This window comes from Mercurialis annua, linkage group LG2, assembly GCF_937616625.2.
Source record: "Mercurialis annua linkage group LG2, ddMerAnnu1.2, whole genome shotgun sequence".
In the NCBI taxonomy this organism is placed as follows: Eukaryota; Viridiplantae; Streptophyta; class Magnoliopsida; order Malpighiales; family Euphorbiaceae; genus Mercurialis; species Mercurialis annua.
Window position 1 is genome coordinate 34,790,301 of NC_065571.1, and position 16,185 is coordinate 34,806,485.

The 16,185-nt window shown below is 40.1% G+C and overlaps 1 protein-coding gene across 1 annotated transcript in view; it reads right to left on the bottom strand.

Moving 5' to 3' along the window:
• Positions 1 to 4,715: 4,715 nt before the first annotated feature.
• LOC126668448 (uncharacterized) overlaps positions 4,716 to 16,185 on the bottom strand; it is a 39,453-nt gene continuing 27,983 nt past the window's right edge. The window contains exons 4-7 of the mRNA XM_056104653.1: positions 8,125 to 8,583; positions 7,003 to 7,896; positions 6,046 to 6,216; positions 4,716 to 4,951 (exon numbers count right to left, since the gene is read on the bottom strand). Coding sequence (XP_055960628.1) covers positions 4,716 to 4,951; positions 6,046 to 6,216; positions 7,003 to 7,896; positions 8,125 to 8,583 — 1,760 coding nt within the window. The remainder of the gene's footprint in view (positions 4,952 to 6,045; positions 6,217 to 7,002; positions 7,897 to 8,124; positions 8,584 to 16,185) is intronic.

Consider the following 16,185-nt stretch of genomic DNA (forward strand, 5'->3'; position numbering starts at 1 on the left):
TCCAATCAGAAGTTATCACGGTTTTACTAACCTTCACGATTCGTAAATCATAGGTATAGCTTATCACGTCGATGCATAGTAAACTATGCATGTCCCTTGCACTATGATACGCATCTGTCAATCTTTCGATTATATCTTCTTATATACTTCTTCTCTTATATCGTAGTTTAATATCTTTGCGTCTCGTCAAACAGATACTCCCTTTCTAGCTTACCACTAATCGGGTACGCATCACTTTTCAATACATCTGTGATTTTTAGCTATATTCTAGCTCGTCAACTCGAAACTAAGCTCATATCCTAAAGGCATAACCTCTATGTTCTCGCAATTACGTATTCATTCGCCTCATGGTCTTGATTGCAGTTTGCTTGCGAGCACTTCACTTCCGTCACAGAGTTCTGGTCTAGATATACTTACATAAAGAAAAAACTCCTTGAAAACTTTTTCAAATAAAGCGTCTCGCTTCAAAATTTAAATCAAAATTACATTTAAATCTTAGCAAAATTGTGCACTAGGGTGATGACGTCTCTCATCTCCAAAGAGTTGCCACATCTCACCTTTTCGTCTGAGCATAATGCATATGATTCATATATTATTAATGCATGTATTCATTTATTGTTCTTTTCATTAGCAATGTATGTAGTGATGCACTTCTATCAATGTCGTGGCATTTATCAATGACTATCTCGGGTCTAGGCACAATTATGCTTTCAAAATCGTTTAAACAAAACAACTTTAGAAGGTTATAAAGTTTGAGTTTTGTAAGCTCTCTAGACCTTCAAACTCTGAATCTGGAAAGTTCTTCAACTTTTGTAACTTTGCATTCCTTCTTCATTTTGACACTTCGATCGATCGAATTCGACAGCATATGGCGTTATTCGATGCCAATCAAGTACGTGTTACTATCAAGTCATAATAACATCAGTTATATTCTAGTCATAGGGGGCATTGCATCTCCCCGAGATTCCATCTGGATATGCATGTCGCATATGCATATCCTATCGAAAACAAAATATGCGTATGCATCTCATATATGCATGTCACAAAAACAAACAAGTATTTAACAATCCAACCTATCGCACTTATCGCAAAACAAGCAATGCAAACTACTTGGATTAGACAAAACTCAACTCTATTGCTGCAGTAGTTCCTAGGTCACTTAACTAACAAAACGCATATTAGCAGAGGTAACTGGACCAACTGCTCTGATACCACAATTGTCACGACCCAAACTATTAAGCCCCGACCGGCGCTAGGGAACGGGAGTGGTAGCTCCGGAACCCGTAGCAAGCCTAAAACCACTGTAAATTTTTCGCGATTAAAACATATTATTATATATAATACATTATCAGAAATATTCTTTAAATAATAATTCAATTATTAAAATATCGTATTCCTTTTCTGAAAACATTCGCGAAACAATTCTTAGAAACCAGGGTCTTACCGAGCGATATCTCATATCCAGCACCGCCCTGTTTCTGATCACAAACATCACCAATTCCACTCATGGCAATTGGTATCAATTTCAAACGGATAAACGCCATCTTTCTAAATAACTTATCTATAAAATTTATATCAGAGTTTCACATTTTAAATACCGTTTGAAATCAAATCATAAATCTTATTTTGACACCTATTGACTACTGCAGCTCTAAGGACTCGTACTTTGTGCAAGTCAGAAGACTTCCAACACAAAGGAGATGGTCTGTCTGATCCGACTCCGATCACCTGAAATAAAACACTGTGAGGGAGTCAGTATTTTGGGAAATACTGAGTGAGCTTGCAAGTTACTAACGGTATTAATATAAAAATATAACATCGCATCTCAATAAAACAATAATATAAAACATATAAACAGGTATTTGATCCGTACGAAACTAATATCCTAGCATGCGACACAACTCTCGAATAATCATATATCGTTCAACCCAATCGTATATCTCAAGTTGTGAGTCCAACTCACTGGTGGGCCCAGCCCACTAGATACGGGGACTTCCAGGCTACACCGTAGCCGAGTTCACTCTCGTATCGAATTCATATCATATCATACATATCCAATCATTTCTCAAATGCAAACACACTAAACTGACTCAATACTGGTGATCACACAGCCTATTGACACCCAATAGGTAGCTAGTTTCTTCGGATCGCATACTAGTTCTCGTATATACATTTGATAGGAACATATAATATTTAATCAAATCATATAACATGCGATGCGTATAAACAGTATATATCTATATAAAATAACTTTATATATATAATACACGAAAGTAAATTGCAAATCACAGTGACCGCTATCCAATCTATAAAGCACTCGATATGCTGGTCAAACACTGTTAATCCCAAAATGTCACGACCCATTTTCATGAATCGCGACCGGCGCTAGGGTATGGGTATGGTTGTACCAAAACCCGTAGCTAGCCTTGCGGATAATCAATTTATAACATTTAAACAATGTACCTGCATAAAACCACATGCTCGGGGGCAACCGAGACTTCAGCCTAGTCTAGCAGTACATAAAGCAATATATATTTAAATTACGCTTATCTCAGAAAAATCTCCAACAGTATGGCAATATAATATAAATACCATAAACACAGTAATCATGCCAAAAGCGATAAAGTAATAGTTGGACAAATCCAACAACAATAGTCAAAAATATAAATAAAAGACTAAGACATGAATAACTGATACTACTACTGCGGTCTAAGAGTTTAAAACAGTTCGACTCTTTTATTCTGAAAATAAAATAAAACCTCCGAGAATGAAGAAACGGAGATCGACCAACGCTCAAATCATAAACCTGGAAAATTTGGGAAAACAACGGGGTCAGATTTACTGAGTAGAGTTTATATAACCATTTACATTTATTAAGTTAAAAACCTTTAAAACGTTTAATAAAACATTTTCATTATGGATTATCAATGAAACCCTAAACCACAATTCTAAATCCATTGTCGTGTCGGTGAGACGTATCTCAATAACCGATCCCCGACTATCACTTAATAAATAGTGAGCCCAGGAGACGTATCTTCCACCGGTGCCCTCACTAAGGTGAGACGTATCTCAAACCTACCTCAATACCATAATCTTTACCGGTGCGCACGCAGTCCCGATGATGCCCATCGAGTAGCACGTTCCAAATCAAATCCACAATGCCGAAAACAGTCCAAAGCTGCTTATACATATATATATATATACAAAATAATACATTTGCTTAATAAAGAGGTAAATAGAGATATAAACTCACTGCTTGCTATTTCACGTGAAACTTGACAAGCAATCTAACTCTGGTTCGCCTCTGAAGTACGAACAGTCGACGGGTCTAAATAAAATATTAAAATTATAATTAAAATCAGACCCTAACTCTAAAGAGTACTAGACACCACATAGGACTAGCACAACGCAAAACCAAGTCACATTTAATAAACACTTATATTAAATGCATTCCAAATATAACCCAAGTTATGAGGTACAAATCATATAAACATATTTAAAATGGTACATAGAATAATTAAATAAATCCGAGTTAAAATCCATATTAGTGAGTCAGCCGAGCTATTTAAAACTACCAAGCTTCTTCCCACTTGTTGGGCGACCACAGTCTAGCCCAAACCAAAACTTCATTAAATTATAAACCCGAGTTTATAAAGTAAAATATTTAATAAAAAGTTATCTATTTAAAAATAGAATTCAATATCATATAATTTAAGTAACCCAAATTACAACCAAAACTTAACTATTTTAAGTTTATAAAAGTTTAGGGACCAAACTATACTTTAGCCAATTAGGGACTAAACTGTACTTTAGCCAATTAGGAACTAAACTATACTTTAGCCAACTAGGAACTAAACTGTACTTTAGCCAATTTGATATTTAAAGTCAATTTAATTACTTTTGTTCATAATTAAAACAAAATATAAAGTTACCAACTAAATAACCCACTTAATTAAGTTATAAAAATATTCAAGGGCTAAATTGTAATTTAGCCAATTTGATATTCAAAATTAAATTTAATAACTCATTTTCAATTTACTAAATTATAAATCAAATAAAAGTCCAAAAGTTATAACTTAACTAAAATGAGTTTTTAGAAACTTTTAGGGGCTGAATCGTAAATTAGCCAAATTGGTATATTATTCAAAATGTAATATAATTACCCGAGTAATTATAACTTAAGTTGTAAAATACCTATCGATTACATTTTACTAGCCTTTAGATCCATTCCTAATTTAAAAGTTTAACTTTAAAGCAATAATAATAGATAACACAACTTGAGGGATTTAAAGATTCAAGGTAAAACACTTAGTGACCCTATTGGCTAATTGGCCATCTTCCTTATTTAAACAGAGTTCATACCCGCCATAGAGAATGCCATGAAAACCAAATAGCATAACCATCACATGAACACAAAACTAACAAAATCCTATAACAAACAAAACCCATCAATTTACAACAAGAACATAGCCATCGCCAACATGTAACAGTTACTATTAATTATAACTAAGTACGAATAATTCAACACGATAGTCGGCCATAGAGACCACGCATGGCAGCTATCAACGTACTCAGACGACGGCATAAATTAACAACAAGAATCATGCTAACACACATCCAAACGAAGGCAGCAATAAGATCAGAAACGAACGACAACAAAATTACAATAACACGACGAACCGAAACGGCGATGGAACAAACGATCTATGCGTACCTTAACAAATTTTGAAACGTAGCGATGATAGAGAACGTCGAATCGATGTGAATCGTCGAAGAATTTTCGGATTAGAAGCGTAGCTTGAACCAAATGGAGGGGAATGATGATTTGAAGTTTCAGATCTTGCTAATGAGGAATGGCGGCTGCTGTTGTTTAATAGAGAATGAGATTTAGGTTTAAGGATGAAAGAAACATAGCAGGTTACGTTTTGTAAGGAAGAAATGGTTTCATAAGCTGCCAATTTTCATACAAAATGAATATTGCTTATTCATATTACACAAAATGTGGGCTTTTCATAATTGCAAAAAAATGGGCCACGTTAAGAAAAGAGAAAGGAATGCATGGGCTTCATTTCATGCATGGAACATATTGTTTTTTTTTTAATTTAATAATACACACTAAACACGAATCGGACCACAATCGAATTAACGAGCGACTAAAATAAAATTAAATAACATTATTTACTAAAATAATATTAAATTACCTAAAGTTTGACGGAATACTAAATTTAAAATTTAAAATTATAAAAATATAATAATTTAAAAATACGGGATATTACATTCTCCCCAACTTATTGAAAATTCGTCCTCGAATTTAGAACACAAAAAAACTAAAAGTATAATAACACGTAAGCCACACAAGATCAAACAACGATAACGCATAATCAAAGATACACGTACCTCAAGGAAAGAGGAAGGGATAACGTTTCCGCATATCGGACTCCGTCTCCCAAGTGCACTCCTCAACAGAATGATTCCGCCACAGAACTTTGACCATCGGAATCTCCTTGTTCCGTAACCTACGCACTTGCGTATCAACAATCTCAACTGGCTGTTCCTCATAGGACAGCTCTTGGTCAATCTCGACGCTCTGGGGCACAATTACATGTGAAGGATCTGAGATGCACTTCCTCATCATAGAAACATGAAAAACAGGATGCACTAACGACATGTCTGGCGGCAGAACCAGACGATAAGCCACAGCTCCAATCCACTCTGAAATCTCATAGGGACCAATGTACCTCGGTGCCAACTTTCCCTTGACACCAAAACGAACCACGCCTTTCATAGGTGAAACCCGAAGAAACACAAAGTCTCCCACCTGAAACTCGATGTCTTTCCTCTTCGGATCAGCATAACTCTTATGCCGACTAAAAGCAGTCTCCAACCTCCGTTTTATCAACGGTACCTTCTCTGAGGTAATCTGAATAATCTCAGCACCAGACAACTTCCGCTCGCCGACCTCTTCCCAGCAGATAGGAGATCGACACTTGCGTCCGTACAGAGCCTCATAAGGTGCCATCTCAATACTGGCATGGTAACTGTTGTTGTAAGAAAACTCAATCAATGGCAAATGAGTATCCCAGCTACCCTGAAAATCAAGAATGCACATCCTGAGCATATCTTCCAATGTCTGAATAGTCCTCTCAGACTGACCGTCAGTCTGAGGATGAAAAGCTGTACTGAAGTCCAAACGAGAACCCAAGGACTCCTGTAACGCTTTCCAGAACCTCGAAGTGAAAACAGAACCTCTGTCAGAAACAATCGAAACTGGTACTCCATGCAAACTGACAATCCTGTCGATGTACAACTGAGCCAACTTCGAAGCAGGATACGAAACCTTGATCGGAAGGAAATGAGCTGACTTGGTCATACGGTCAACTATCACCCAGATGGAATCGTACCCTTGTCGAGTACGTGGTAAACCAACAACAAAGTCCTTGGCAATCCGCTCCCACTTCCACTCTGGAATAGGTAGTGGCTGCAGATAGCCAAAAGGTCTCTGATGTTCCAGCTTCACCTGCTGGCAAGTCAGACACTTGGAAACGTACTCTGCAACATCTTTCTTCATTCCGCTCCACCAATACGTACCCTTGAGGTTATGGCACATCTTGGTAGATCCCGGATGAACACTGTAAGCTGACCTATGCGCTTCCTCCAGAATCTGGTCTCTCAAACCATCTAAATCCGGAACGCACAGTCTAGAACCAAACCTGAGAACTCCGTCAACAAAAACAAACTCGGAATTCCCATCCAGATGGATCTCATCCATAATCCGTTTCAATTGTGGATCCTCAGCTTGTAAAGCTTTAATCCTATCAATCAAAACTGGCTGCACCTGCAGTTGTGCCAACAAACTCCCATTCTAAGAAACCTGAAAACCGTAGCCCGAAGCTATCAAACCATGCCACTCTCTAACCATAGGTCTACGTCCAACCTCAAAAATATGGGCCAGACTGCCCGAAGACTTGCGACTCAACGCATCGGCTACCACGTTAGCCTTACCAGGATGGTACTGAATAGTACAGTCGTAGTCTTTCAGCAACTCTAGCCACCTCCTCTGTCTCAGATTCAGCTCTCGCTGATCAAAGATGTACTTCAGACTCTTGTGATCAGTGAAGATCTCGCAAGTCGCACCGTACAAGTAGTGCCTCCAGATCTTCAGAGCAAAAACCACAGCAGCTAACTCCAAGTCATGTGTAGGGTAATTCACCTCATGCTTCTTCAGCTGACGAGAAGCATAGGCGATCACCTGTCCATGTTGCATCAACACGCAACCCAAGCCAATCCGAGAAGCATCGCAGTACACAGTAAAACCCTCAATGCCAGAAGGCAACGCCAAAACAGGAGCTGTAGTCAGAATCTCCTTCAGCTTCTCGAAACTTGCCTCACATCTGTCGGTCCACTCAAACTTAACACCCTTCTGTGTCAGCTTAGTCAAAGGTGCAGATATTCGAGAGAAATCCTGCACAAACCGACGGTAGTAGCCAGCTAACCCAAGAAAACTCCTGATCTCGGTAACTGACCTCGGCCTCTGCCAATCCATGACCGCCTCGATCTTCTTCGGATCAACCTTGATCCCATCCTTCGACACCACGTGTCCTAAGAAGGTAACCTGTTCCAGCCAAAACTCGCACTTTGAGAACTTAGCATACAATTGATGCTCTCGCAAGGTCTGTAGTATAGTCCTCAAGTGATAAGCATGCTCCTCCTCACTCCGAGAATAAATCAGGATGTCATCAATGAAGACGATAACAAACTGATCCAAAAACGGCTTGAAAACCTGATTCATCATGTCCATAAACGCTGCTGGTGCGTTAGTCAACCCAAACGACATGACTAGAAACTCGAAATGCCCATAACGCGTTCTGAAAGCAGTCTTAGGCACATCGACATCCCGAATCCGAAGTTGATGATACCCGGATCTCAAGTCAATCTTGGAAAAGCACTTCGCACCTTGCAACTGATCAAACAAGTCGTCGATGCGAGGAAGAGGATATCTGTTCTTGATGGTAGCCTTATTCAACTGTCTGTAGTCGATACAAAGTCGAAAGGAACCATCCTTCTTCTTAACAAACAGAACTGGAGCACCCCACGGAGAAGTGCTCGGTCTGATGAAGCCACTGTCCAACAGTTCTTGTAACTGCTCCTTCAACTCCTTCAGCTCAGCAGGAGCCATCCGATACGGCGGTATCGAAATAGGACCAGTTCCAGGAACAACGTCAATGCAGAACTCGATATCCCGATCAGGTGGTAATCCAGGCAACTCCTCTGGAAAAACATCAGTGAACTCATTCACTATAGGGACAGTGTTCATACTGCCCACCTCAGCATCCATGTCTCTAACCACAGCTAAGAAAGCTTGACAACCCTTACTCATCATCCGCTTTGCCTTGATCGCAGAAATCAGATTCTTCGGTGTCTCCGCCTTTTCCCCTTGAAAAGAAAAGGGTAGATCACCTGGAATCCGAAACTCAACTGACTTCCGTCGACAGTCGATCGAAGCATAATGGCGCGCCAGCCAATCCATCCCCAAAATCACGTCAAATGAAAGTACATCCAACACAACTAAGTCAGCACGTAAATCTCTTCCATAGATCACCACGGAACACGATGGATACACAACGTCCACAACCACACAGTCAGACAAAGGAGTAGAAACAGATAAAGGTTCACTCAGACTTGTTGGTGTTACACCCAACTTAGCAGCAAAACACGTAGACACAAAAGAATGGGTTGCACCCGCATCAAATAAAACAAGTGCATCTACGAAAGAGATCTGAAGAGTAACTTGCACCACTGCGTTAGACGCATGAGCATCCTGAGGAGTCAAGGCAAAAACTCTGGCCTGACCCTGACTCTGCTGCTGAGAGCTCTGCCCGGTACCATTACTGCTAGAACCTCTACCACCGTTGCCACGGCCTTCAAAACCACGCCCTCCAGAACCTCGGCCCCGCTGGCCACCAAAAGAAGCAGCAGGTTAAGGAAACCCTGCTGGTGTAGAGAACGCTGGTCTCTGACTCTGATAGGATGGCTGAGCGACACTAGCTGCCGACATCTGCTGTCCAGATGCTTGACACTCTCTGGCAAAGTGACCCGGCTGGCCACAAGTGAAACAACCCCCTGGTGCTAAACGACACACGCCTGGATGTCGACGTCTGCAATTTTGGCAGAAAGGAAAACTAGCACCTCCGCTGTTACCGCGCCCAAAACTGCGGCTGCTACCGCTGTTGCCTGAACTGTAGGTGTACGGCTAATAACTCTTCTTGAAACCCCTCTTCTTGTTCTTGTACTGAGAAGGTGCCGATTGGTAGCTACCACCACCACTCTGCTGTCCAGGGCCAGAAAACTTCTTGGTCTGAGAAGGACCAGAAATCTCCCCAAACTGTAATAACGAACTCTCCATACGCCGAGCACTGTCCACTACGTCTGTAAAGTCTCTGCGTGTCTCAGTCAGTAAACTCACAAAATCGCGCCCTAAGCCCTTTACGTATCTGTCGTTCACTCTTTGCGGATCTGCCTGTAAGTCCGGAGCGAACCGACCCAACCTCACGAATTCCGTCGTATACTCAGATACAGACCTATCATCCCTAGTAAGTGTAAGCAACCTGTCTCTATGACCCTCTGTCACTGAGAACGGCAAGAAGAAGGCTCTGAATCTCTCCACAAATTGAGCCCAAGAGATGGTAGCCATGTCAGCATGAACAGATCTACGAAACCAGTCCCCAGCTGAACCCTTCATAGACATCTCGACTAGAACGACGGTCTGACGCTCAGTAGCCTGTAGTCGCCGAGCATTCTGCTTAACCTCCTCGAGAAAGTCCAGTGCGTCTCCAGAACCGTCAAACTCTGTTGGTTTCAACCTCATGTAAGCCAAAACCAAATCTCTGTCAGTGGTTCCGACACCACCAACTGCTGCACCACCAGCCTGTGGTTGTTGCTGCTGAACAATCTGGCCCAACACTGCATACTGATCCTGCATGGCGACTTGTCCCGCCTGCAGCTGAACTTGGTTGAGTTGTAAAGCAGCAACTCCAGCCAAAAATGTGTTGAAGTTAAAGTCCTCCAACTCAGGTTGTGCCGCACCTGGTGCTTGAGCACCCCCTGCAGCACCGCGTCCTATGCCTCTGCCTCTACCTCTGCCAGCTTGGCCTCGGCCACCACGACCTCGACCAGCTCGACCCCGACCAGCTGGGCCTCTGCCTGCTAGTCCTCTACCAGCATGAACCTCTGGTTCATTCTGATCCACCTCCATAGAGATCGCGTCATCAGCCTCAGCATTTTGCTGAGCCGCAGCACGAGTACGAGTATTCATTCCTAAGAATGAAACAAGAACAATTTTAAATAACACAGCAAATTTCATACCCAAGCATGAAATAGAACAAGCACCAATTAAGATTTCCCGAGAAATCAACAACGATAAAAATTTTATTCACCCAAGTGAAAACAACCACATAATAAGCAATAAGCAATTAAATCCACACGACAGACTCACGACATTCCTATAGGAGTAGGCAGAAAGTTTTGAAAACAAAAGATGACGTTTCAAAGACAAGACTCGAATCCTAATTCCGCAGTAGTTCCTAGGACAATTTAGTCACTTAACATGCCAAACAATTAAACACTTAACAATTTAAAAGGCCTTGGTTTGAAACCAAGGCTCTGATACCAAGTTTGTCACGACCCATTTTCATGAATCGCGACCGGCGCTAGGGTATGGGTATGGTTGTACCAAAACCCGTAGCTAGCCTTGCGGATAATCAATTTATAACATTTAAACAATGTACCTGCATAAAACCACATGCTCGGGGGCAACCGAGACTTCAGCCTAGTCTAGCAGTACATAAAGCAATATATATTTAAATTACGCTTATCTCAGAAAAATCTCCAACAGTATGGCAATATAATATAAATACCATAAACACTGTAATCATGCCAAAAGCGATAAAGTAATAGTTGGACAAATCCAACAACAATAGTCAAAAATATAAATAAAAGACAAAGACATGAATAACTGATACTACTACTGCGGTCTAAGAGTTTAAAACAGTTCGACTCTTTTATTCTGAAAATAAAATAAAACCTCCGAGAATGAAGAAACGGAGATCGACCAACGCTCAAATCATAAACCTGGAAAATTTGGGAAAACAACGGGGTCAGATTTACTGAGTAGAGTTTATATAACCATTTACATTTATTAAGTTAAAAACCTTTAAAACGTTTAATAAAACATTTTCATTATGGATTATCAATGAAACCCTAAACCACAATTCTAAATCCATTGTCGTGTCGGTGAGACGTATCTCAATAACCGATCCCCGACTATCACTTAATAAATAGTGAGCCCAGGAGACGTATCTTCCACCGGTGCCCTCACTAAGGTGAGACGTATCTCAAACCTACCTCAATACCATAATCTTTACCGGTGCGCACGCAGTCCCGATGATGCCCATCGAGTAGCACGTTCCAAATCAAATCCACAATGCCGAAAACAGTTCAAAAGCTGCTTATACATATATATATACAAAATAATACATTGCTTAATAAAGAGGTAAATAGAGATATAAACTCACTGCTTGCTATTCCACGTGAAACTTGACAAGCAATCTAACTCTGGTTCGCCTCTGAAGTACGAACAGTCGACGGGTCTAAATAAAATATTAAAATTATAATTAAAATCAGACCCTAACTCTAAAGAGTACTAGACACCACATAGGACTAGCACAACGCAAAACCAAGTCACATTTAATAAACACTTATATTAAATGCATTCCAAATATAACCCAAGTTATGAGGTACAAATCATATAAACATATTTAAAATGGTACATAGAATAATTAAATAAATCCGAGTTAAAATCCATATTAGTGAGTCAGCCGAGCTATTTAAAACTACCAAGCTTCTTCCCACTTGTTGGGCGACCACAGTCTAGCCCAAACGAAAACTTCATTAAATTATAAACCCGAGATTATGTAATACCCCAAAATAATTAATCAGCTAATCGGACCACGTGTCCAGTTTTGAGTCGCAGAAGTGGCGATATTGGAAAGTTTTCCGATAAATAAGTTTTAGTAGGTCGTTTTAGAAAAGGTTATTATGGAGAAAACTTATATTATATTTCAATTCTAAAGTAAAATTGGAATTAAAAGGAAAAATGTTAAGAAAAGCCCAGAATAAAGTGCAGGGACTAAAGTGGTAATTTAGCCACTACGTCTCAAAAATGGAAATTTATAAGTTTGACGAGAAAGTATGAATATCGAACTTCGTATTATTTATCGGATATAAATAATACGTATAAGTCGTAATAAAAGAGTTTAACGATTTAGCTATGGACTAAATCGTAAGAAAGAAAAGTTTAAAAGATAAATGATAAGAAACAAAAAGAACAAGGACTCAAGTGAGCTTTTAACCAAATCATATATATTTAAGGAATTATGAATGAAGAAGAAGAATCAGAGTCCAGAAGCTTCAGTCGATCGATTTCCGTCGTTTCGCCGCCGTTTCTCCGTACGACGTCCGATTCACGTGATTTTCGCGGCAATCTCTTCGGAATTCAATCCTCTACTGATCTTGAGCTTCATTTCAAGGTAAAGTTTCGGATTTTTGGTGCTAAAAGCAAGTTATAGGCTATTTTAGTTTAGGAATTGGAATGATTGATTTAAACTCGATTTTTAACGTTTTTGGAGAAACAAAGTTACGGGTTTTATCGGAAACGAAGTGGTTGGTGTGTGTGGCAAGTGATAGCACGACGGGAAGCCCGGAAATGATGTTTCCGGGGACTGCGTGCAGATCGCACGTGGTGTGCGATCGCACACCCGTGGTGTGCGAACGCACACCTGTGATGGTGTGCGAACGCACACCACCTTGTGCAGACGCGTATTCCATGAGGGACTAAAACGGACTTTTGTCTGAGGGACTAAAATAGACTTAGCTCGACGTTTTACGCAAGTAACGATAATGTAAAGTATTAAGAGAATTATATAACTCTCGGATACAAGGAGTAGTAGTTGGTAAGTCGTGGATACGACTAAGGGTTTCTAAATACGAGAATAACACCAGAAATGAAACCAATATTTAAATTATGAAAGTATTATGCGTATTAAAGTATAAAGTGCACGTCTAATCCTAAACAATTTATCAGGCGTGTCAGCGAATAGTGGAGTCAGTAGAAGCGGACTAGTGAGGGTATACCATCAGATCGATCATATCATTTCTTGGATTGCGGTCACTGTGAGTTGTACTTTTACTTTCATGTATTAAAACTATTTTATATATATACTGTTTTCACGCATCGCATTATATATAATTGATTGAAATGTTATATGCTTTATTAATTTCTATATATGAGAACTAGTATGCGATCCGAAGAAACTAGCTACCTATTGGGTGTCAATAGGCTGTGTGATCACCAGTATCGAGTCAGTCTAGTATGATTGCATTGAGAAATGACTTGACACAACTGGGAGCTGTTGATGAATATGAAACTTACGATTGGGTATATGATTTCGATACGCAGAGTGAACTCGGCTACGGTGTAGCCTGGAAGTCCCCGTATCTAGTGGCTGGGCCACCAGCGAGTTGGACTCGCAATTGATATTTACGATTGGGTTGAATGATATATGATTATTTGAGAAATGTGTCGCATGCTAGGATATTAGTTTCGTACGGATCAAATACCTGTTTATATGTTTTATATTAATATTTTCTTGAGATGCGATGCTATGTTTTTATATTAATACTGTTAGTAAATGTCAACTCACTCAGTATTTCCCCAAATACTGACCCCTCACCTTTGATGTCTTTCAGGTGCTTAGCTTGTGGACTTAGCTAGAGGCCAATTTTGAAGTCCAGAAGTCAGTTGTATATATTTAGTATCTGACTTCTGTGAATGCTGCAGTAGTGGTCCCGTGTTGACAAAGTCGTAGCCTAGACAGCAGTACATTTTGAGTGTACATATTACTTGCTGTCCTGTTTATATGTTTTTGTAGGCTACGTGTTTTATATGTTGTGCACGGCACCAGATGCCGGTGATATGTTGGATACATTAACTGATGGATATAGTACCGCGAGGCCAGTTCGTACAGGGTACGGTAACTAGAGCCCGCGAGGTTTTTGAACAGTTAGTGTAAATGTTTGTGTATACATGTTATGTATACTTGGCTTCCGTTGTTTACTTATTATTTATTTATTATTTGCGAAAAATTAATTGTGGTTTGAGGCTTGCTACGGGTTCCGGAGCTACCACTCCCGTTCCCTAGCGCCGGTTGCGGCTCAATATTTTGGGTCGTGACAATGTTGGTATCAGAGCAGTTTGGTCCAGTTACCACTCTAAGGTTGTTTCAATGCTTGTTTGAGAGCAGTTTGGTCCAGTTACCACTGCTAGAGTTGTCTGATTGTTTGTTTGACAGGGAGTATTTGTCAGTAAGTATACCTAGGAACTACTGCAGCAAGAGTCAGACCGTGGTTGTCTGTAATTGTGTTATGTGTGCATTAGTAGTACGTGGCATTACGCGAGCGAACCAGGACTATTAAGTTAGTAAGTGAATAGTATCTGTTCATACGGACGACTAAGGCAATTAAATAATTGTTTCTTATGTTAAGATATAGAAGGTGGTTACATGTTTGCAAATTATGAATAATTGAGAGGGTTAAGTATTGTCTACTCGCGCTGAAATTGTTAAGTGATTATCTGCTTGCGAATTACGTGCAGTTGGATTAAATGCTAAATGTTTACAGCATTATATAAGCTGATTTTGGAATTGCGTGTGAAATGGGCTCAGATGGTCGCTTACGCTCGAAATTGTTTCTTTTCAGCATGTCTGGGCAAAACGGAGCTCAGTCGCATGCTGCGGAAGAACGGGAGGAAGCGCCTCCTATATTTCAAAACGGGTTTCATAATGAAGTGGGCGAACCATCTGGGGTCCATCAGAATGGATTCCACGCAAATCATGGAGCATCGCCAGAGATATATCAAAATGGCTATATGTCTGTATCGGAAATAGGTAGTTCTTCTAGAAACCGAGTTAGAATGCATTCACCGGAGATAGAGTACAGTGAAGGAGAGGAAGAGGAACCGGAGGAAGATCCGGAAGAAGATCCTGAAGAAGACCCTGAGGAGGATCCTGAGGAGGATCCAGAAGAAGAATTAGAAGAAGAAGCAGAAGAGGAAAATCCTCAGGAAGAAGAATATGAAGAAGAGGAGTTAGATGAGTTAGATGTTGAGGAATACAGAGGTGATTATTTCTGGTCAAGTGTGCGGAGGTACCGCAATTTGAGGGAAGATGCGGACATAGCTAACGGTCGGGCGCAGATAGCCCTAAATCAGGTTAGGAGGCAGATGCGTTCTTTTTCTAGAGGGATGTTAACTGTAGGAGCGTACTCTACTGATTTTCTGCGGATGGCAGAGGGAGTCCCTAATCTGAACGAAAGCAATAGAACCATTAATCGCAGATATGTCAGGGGTTTAGGACCTCAGTTTGATGAGCTGTATGAGCATGTGGACGAACATTTCAGCACGCTTACTACAATGGCCCGTAGGATTGAAACAGAGCATGAATGGTCGGGCGATCCAATACGACCTTATTACTTTAGACGTGAGTACCACCCGGATTACGTCAGTACGTCCTCCAGAACTACAACCAACCCTTATTTTGTGCAAAGAGGTGGACGAAACTCAGGTAGAACAGTTAGGGGCCGACATACTGGCGTAGTTATTAGGGAACCTAACGTTCCACACCAGGCACCTCCAGGTATTAGTGATTTATGTGCTTTAAGTAATTGTGTTTATATGTTTGCATTATTGTGTTTATATAATTGCTGCATGGCATAGTAGAATATCAGTAATAGGTATTGCCTTTAGGATAATACCTCAGAAAGTGAGAACCTATAGGAAGCGCTGTTATTAAATACGTGCCTAAGAAAATATATATAAATATAACTTACAGAAACAATAACATGAAAAACGTCACATCATATAATTATCGCAAACGTAATTCCTATATTACGTTTTTGAATTGAAGAAAGAGATGGATTACTTACAGGAAATCGATGTGAAATATCGGTATCTGCGTCTGTATATGACGTAGTTTAGAGTGTTGCAGAAGTGGATGTGGTGATTAAATCAGTAGAAAATTTTGAATTAAATTGAGTTGTCGGAGATATGGATAGAGAAGAAATGTAACAGAAGAA